Source organism: Myotis daubentonii, chromosome 2 (assembly GCF_963259705.1).
Source record: "Myotis daubentonii chromosome 2, mMyoDau2.1, whole genome shotgun sequence".
Taxonomy (NCBI): Eukaryota; Metazoa; Chordata; class Mammalia; order Chiroptera; family Vespertilionidae; genus Myotis; species Myotis daubentonii.
The window spans coordinates 19,764,173-19,771,217 of record NC_081841.1 but is presented as its reverse complement, the minus strand read 5'-3'; the positions used below and the strand labels follow the sequence as shown (position 1 = coordinate 19,771,217).

The 7,045-nt window shown below is 39.7% G+C and overlaps 1 protein-coding gene across 5 annotated transcripts in view; it reads right to left on the bottom strand.

Moving 5' to 3' along the window:
- Positions 1-2,852: 2,852 nt before the first annotated feature.
- The window catches only part of LTA4H (leukotriene A4 hydrolase), a 28,477-nt gene continuing 24,284 nt past the window's right edge, over positions 2,853-7,045 (bottom strand). For 4 of the 5 annotated variants that reach the window (XM_059681931.1, XM_059681934.1, XM_059681933.1 and 1 more), the window contains 4 exons: positions 6,935-7,030; positions 4,748-4,830; positions 4,010-4,114; positions 2,853-3,132 (listed from right to left, as the gene is read on the bottom strand). In XM_059681931.1, coding sequence (XP_059537914.1) covers positions 3,015-3,132; positions 4,010-4,114; positions 4,748-4,830; positions 6,935-7,030 — 402 coding nt within the window. In that variant the 3' untranslated portion in view covers positions 2,853-3,014. The remainder of the gene's footprint in view (positions 3,133-4,009; positions 4,115-4,747; positions 4,831-6,934; positions 7,031-7,045) is intronic. The other variant, XM_059681932.1, reaches the window with a different exon arrangement.

The following is a 7,045-nucleotide window of genomic DNA, read 5'->3' as shown; positions in this document are numbered from 1 at the left end:
AAAGAGCTAACATGCCTTGAGCCTTATTGAAACTTGCACTTGAGCCACCCAAGTTCTAACCGCATTCTGGAACTTGTCATCTCGTGAATTTGATACACATAAATCTTCCATTCCAATACTCACTTTCTGGCTACAGCCTTATATCCTTGCAGCCCCCCCTCCCCAATTTACTTCGGTCATCTCCGCCCTTAGGACTTGACCTCTAGTTGGTTCCTTCTGCCCTGCACCTCCTACCTGCTTCTTCACTTACTTTCCTAGGAAGCCAGTCCCCTAGTTGCCCACCCGGACCACTTTCTTCAACACTTGGAAATTTCTTTATAACATTAAACCTGTGCCTACACTCTGAGTAAAACCCGACCCCTGTGTTCACCCAGGGAGAGGCTCTGTTACAGAAAGTCCTGTGATGGTGCAGATGGTGGCACTGCCATCCTACTTGCCCACTTTCCAAAACATTCACCGCCTCGAGGACCTTTTCAAATTCTCAGAGGACCTTACCTCCTACCACTCAGAAAACAGAGGCCCTTTGACATGAAGCAGCTTAACTTTCTGCTCCCTTCCATTCACTCATCCAAAAAATATTTCTTGGAACACCTGTTATGTCCCAAGTACTGTGCTAGATGCTGGGGATGAATAAATACAATGCATTCTCTGCCTTTATGGTGCTTACTCTCTGGGGATGGATGCAGACATGTAAGGAAGACTGGTTAAGTCCAACTATTCCCTGTGCTGTGAGAAAACCCAAACTGAGCCCAGCTTTTGAGCAGTCCCAGGCCAGACACGGGACATGTGAGGGAAGAAGGCTCCAGATGATAGCAGCTACCAGCAAATTGCATCACACCCAGAGATCTGAGGCTCAGGCCCTAGACACAGTAGAGCAGAGATAAGCTATTTCCACTGGTTATGTCCAAATTCATGACCCAAACACCCACAAATCTATACCCTTACTTGTTACTCTCTCCATCCAGAACACATCTCCAATAAGATCTTTCTTATTCCTTGACTCATTTATGCTTTCTTTTCTCCAGAAAGCATTCCCTAAACCCCTTTCTCTGGGCTGCTTTAGCGTGCCTCTTCTTTAGCATTTTATAGAAATTACTTACCTTTGTTCACCCGGAAATTATGTGTATACACCAGCCTGGCACAAAGACACTGAACAGATGCTTATTAGCTGACGTGAATATAGACTCCACTGAGCTGGCCCCAGGTAAATGTTTGGACATGTGTCTTTAGCGCCCTCTGCCTTCCTCATAGCACCCTTCCACACCACCCTTCAAGGATCCCTTGTCACAATTCACTTTTAGTATCACTCATCAGTGATACTGAAAAGTGACATTAGCTTAGACCCGTGGTCGGCAAACTGCGGCTCGCGAGCCACATGTGGCTCTTTGGCCCCTTGATTGTGGCTCTTCCTAAGCCTTAGGAGTACCCTAATTAAGTTAATACTGTACCTATCTATATAGTTTAAGTTTAAAAAATTTGGCTCTCAAAAGAAATTCCAATCATTGTACTGTTGATATTTGGCTCTGTTGACTAATGAGTTTGCCGACCACTGGCTTAGACTATGTGGTGAGCTTAGAAGGCCAGCGATGCCTTCAAAAGGATCATGTGGACTCGTGGATCCACAGTCTAATCACTTAGAACATGATTATAGACCAGGGGTCTGAGCTGAATTCTCTGCCCTATTCCTGGCATGAAGTTTTGAGAATCACACTGCAGTGTACATCCGTGTCCAGGGAGAGTGAAATCAGCAGACTCGGGATTATAGACATGGACAGGAAGTTCTCTCTCTGATATCTGCCCCACCTTCGGGGTATTTGCTATCTGTTTTGAGACTTGTATCACTCCATCAGCACTTTTTGGGGGTATTCAACAATAATATACCCCACCCACACTTATACTCAGAAACACCATTCCTCTTTGCTAGAGTTTATTTGGCCAGGAGTAGGCCCAACCTGGGTCAGTCTCATTTCTGGAAATTTGGAATCAAGACAGTTTCTCCACATGGTAAGTTAAGATTTACAACAGTAAAGCTGGGGCAGCCAGACTATACAATGTGGACTAGAGAAACAGAAATGAGGCCAGAGTATTGATGGCTCTGCAGTCCTGGGTGCCAGACTCCTTCTGTCTGTCCACAGGTTCCGATAACCTCCCTCTACCTGTACCCTTAAAATAACCATCCTATTCCCTTTCTGACTTCTAGTCATTTCGGTTGCTGTCAGGTACAATCAAAGAATCCTAATGAATTGATTCCCAAACTGTGTGCTGAGGCACCCTAGGGCACTACATGGCATCCACAGGCATACTCGGTTACTCTCTTACTTGGATCAAGTTGTTGTACTGTTTTTAATATTTCTTCCCACATGCTCTATGCTCTATGTGGGTGAAGAATGTTTGCTGACCACTAAAGAGTAGAGGCAAGTTGAACAGACCATCAAGAGACTGATGGGAAGTACTGGTGTTCAGGGTGGTTACCAGACCCTAATGCACAGGAGAGCAGGGTGAGTCCAATGGATCAGCAGGGGACCCAGGCATGAGGAGCAGAGAGGTCCCCTAGAGTTGACACACTTTGATAAGGGAGTTCATCCTATATCCACCAGCTGGGTGATGAGCAAATCCAACAGAGTGTTCACACTATAGTTACTTAAAAGGCAAAACCCTAATCATACTGAATTCTTGGTGTGCAGCAGATTCAAATTACAGAACTTAAATTTAACAGGTAAATATGTTGACATATTTTGTGATCATACTGGGAGAAAATAAATATGAAACTGAAAATTTTACATTTATAAATCAAAAAATTAAACATTTAGAAAATTCACTTTATAAAGAACATGCCATTGGGGATTTGGGAATAGGGGGGAAGGTAGCTCAGCTTTATTTATGAAAATCACTGACAAAACAATAAAAAGCCAAACGTAAAAACATTTTTAGTTACAATATGAGCTGGAGTTTATATTTCTTTATGAATTCAATTTAAAAAAGAGAAGCACTTGACATGAGCATCAGACAGGTCCTTAATCCACTTTTAAATCCTTGCCCACCAGCATGGCAGTCACAGGGTGCATACTTGCTTTGTGCTCTTGGTAGGTACAGATGGCTTGATCACGGGACTTGTCAAAGGCAGCCAGGTCCCTACAAAAAAAAAAAAAAAAAGAGAGAGAGAGAGAAGAAGAAGAAACATAGCTAATGATTTATTTTGTTTTTTTGGAAAATTTTAAATAATCATAAATATTTGTCATAATATCCTTTTCTCAGAATTCCTGCCAAATCCATAGTCAAAATAACTTCACCGAGATATTTTTCAATGTATCTTGGAGTCAAGCGTTCCTGTATGTCAACCAACTACTCTTTTACCTCATTGCAACATTTGAATAAAAAAAATTTGACTTTACTTGCTCAGTGCATCTTCAGACATTTCTCTTGACCATGCCTACTCACTAGTTATCTTCTACTTGCTTTTAAAGATCTTTCTGTGTCTATAAGATTATTTTTGATTTATTTACTTTTCATCACTGTCTAACCCCATTTGGCCCATAAGAGATAAATCATATATAATGCTTCTTAAAAAGTTAATGAAATTATCTCAAATTTTAAATATTTGCAAGTATTAGTTCCTATACAAAAATTCTATCGATATAAGTGTGGTTCTCAACCTGTGGGTCGCGACCCCTTTGGGGGCCGAACGACCCTTTCACAGGGGTCGCCTAAGACTATCAGGAAACACATATATAATTACATATTGTTTTTGTGATTAATCACTATGCTTTAATTATGTTCAATTTGTAACAATGAAATTGGGGGTCACCACAACATGAGGAACTGTATTAAAGGGTTGAGGCTTTAGGAAGGTTGAGAACCACTAATCTATATCCTTTAACACATATAAATATGTATTATTTTTAGATTGCATTTTACAAAGTATTTTAGCAACAACAAAAACATTTATTTAATATTTTTTTTCTTCCTCATCCTTATATAAATTCAAAGCATAATTTGATTCGGTTCTTACTTGAATAAGGGTCGTGTGAACTTCATTCTTCCTTGTTCAGTCACCATTTTTAGAGCCAAAGGAATTGCTTCCTCCCATTTCGATTGAATGCAGAGTCGCAACCATCTGAAAGCAGGATTTTAGTGGATATGGGGTAGGAAAGGAGGAGAAAGAAGCAGGATATGACAGGTATATATGAAAATAACTTTTGTAATGATAAGTAATCCTATTATGATTACACTGTACACCACTTTATTCTGAGAATTTCAAATACATATACAATTTAATAATTGGAGAAGAGAAGGAAGAGGAATTTGTTTTTTTAAAAGATCATATGTTTTAACAGGTCTGGAGTAAGTAGGTGCTCATGTACCTTATATATGCAATTTCTGAAGGAATTAAACTTTGGTTTAAGCCTCACACTACAAATCTAAATTAAGGAAGTTTAACCACATAACAGAATCAGAGATTTCTAACCATTCTCATTTCAGAGTTACTTTGGCGAGTTGTGGGAGAACGCCTATTTACCATTGAGTCCTTAAGCCTAATCATTTTTAAAGGCAAGAAAAGCTTAGAACAGATTCTAATAAAAAGATTAATAATCTTACAGAGATTGCAACTATTCCTTAAAAAACGCTGTAATTACTTATATAAAAGCAATAAATTTGACCAGGATGTCTTAGGACTCTGCTTTCCCTTTCTCCACCATTGAAACTAGTTTTCTACTTTCTTCCACAGAGACAAGTTAAAATGATGTACCTGAATCGTATTTCAGAATTGTTAATGGCATTGAAGTTGTACACCTCTTGCATTCGCTTTATGTGCCCCAATGGAAGAGGTGCCTAAGAGCAAAATGAAAAAGTATAACGTATCATTTCAACAGGATTCCTTGGAAGAAAGGAGCTGGAGAGAAATTCTTAGCCAGATTAAAATCCTAAATATTTTCTAATATAAAAGTAAGTTAGATAAAAATAAAAGAAACAAATGCACACAAAAATAAATTTTGTGCAAACTTATTCTGGATAAGGATATTCTACCAGGAACAAAGGGATAATTTAATTTGTGGAGTACACAGAGAATTAAATGAGGATTATGGCCCTCAGACTTTTTAGTATATAAATTATTAACTTTCAGATTCTTTCTGATATATTTCTTTCAAGTGCTTCCTGATATATTTTAAATTTATTCCATTCTCCAGATTAAATCACAGTTTCTTAATTTTTTCCTCATGAATTCCCCCCCCCCCCCAGCTTTATCTTTGCATATTTCCTCTGAAATCTCTTTTACATTATCTACAGCCCTACAAAAACAAGTGTTTAAACTTTTATATTACAGACTCCTCCAGAATCTGATGGATCATATGGACTGGCCCCTTTCTTTGTGGAAAACAAACAAACAAACAAACAAACACAAAAAAACAACAACAACAACAAAAACCAAAACAAAACACCACCGCATTTACCATATAAACACAAACTTCTATATACAATTTCCCCTGAAATTGTAAACTTCCTGTGCCCATCTTAACCCATCTTAACAGGGAGGGTTTGTGTGACGAAAAGAAAGAAGAGTTCAGTTTGGACAAGTGGAGTGTGAGGTGCCACTAGGTAGATGGTAAGTCTCTTCTCCAGCCATGACCTCAACTTACAAAACTCACTCCACACTCACTCACCATCTCTGCTCTTACTGACTGCTAGATCCTTCCAAATTGTTTAGTTTCAACTAAATTCCAAGGCCACCCTGGAAGGTCAGCCAGTGAAGATCACCCCTAGGCCCCCTACTCTCCCCCACATTTGCTGTTCCTGTTTCCCAGTCATCCCGTCATGTTTTCCTTCTTCCTGGTCCTAGGCCGCATAGCGGTGCTTACAGACATTTGTGAAATCATGATGACTTGATGTACTAAAAATGGATTCTCTTAGGTCCCCGTTGCCTTGAAATCCCATTGCTCATTTTGCTCATTTCATAGGAAATTCTGTTCAAAGTCTCCTCCATCCCTCTCAAGGTCCTTAGACCTGAGAGCTCCCTTTATGTAACAATAAAGACCCAGTCATTACCTACCTCTCAAAATGTAGCTTCTCCTCTCCGTGAAATACTGCTTTAATTACCTGGGTTTGAAACATTCAAATCTGCATAGATTCTTCCCTGGTAACCCCCAAATCCAGCGTCACAAAACCCTATGCTTTCATCCTGTATGATGTCCCTCTCATCTGTCCTGCTCCTTCCCTTCCCACCTGCCCCTCCCTCACGCCAGGTCTTCCTGTGAGCCTCCCACCTAACGCCACCACCAATGTTCCTCATGTCAACCCAGCCTTCACATCACCAGCAGAGTAATTTCCATAGCCACCATTGCATCAAACGACTCTCCTGTTAAACATGTTAAATCCTTTCCTACTGACGAGCACAAAATCTAAAATTGTCAGCACTCAAGACTTACCCCGTCAGACCCTACCAGCCTGTCTAGTGTTGCCTTCATTAACTCCTTAACCAGAGCGATGACTGACTCCTGCAGCACGGGGCACGCTCCGTCACTTGCTGCCCCTTGGACCTGACTTTTCCCTCCCTGCTAACACTGCTCTGCTCAAAGCAAGCCCCGCTCCTCCAAATCTTTCCTTGATTATGCCATTTGGGAGTCCTTCTTCCTAATCAACTTTTTCTCAAATGATACATAAAATATACCACCTTTTATTGCTAACTTTTGCATGTGTGACCTTTCTTACTAGATTATAAACTTTTTGAGGACATGGTGTATTTCTTATTTATATTTTTATATTCGGCACAATATTAAACATACTAAGCATTCAACAAATATTTTTAAGTAAGTGAATGAATTTTATAAATTATTTTTTTCTATTGGTTTCCACATTAACATTTCTTCCAGGTTGGGTTCAATGTAAATGCTGTGCCTTGTGCCCATTCTAATTCCTAATGTTTTGAGCTAGTACTTACTTTCTGAAGCATCTGTGCTAAAAATTCATTCAGCTGATGAGAAGAGAGATCTTTCAGGTCGGCTGAGTTGAATGAACTTAAATCATCTTCTTTGGCCTATAATAAATGTTA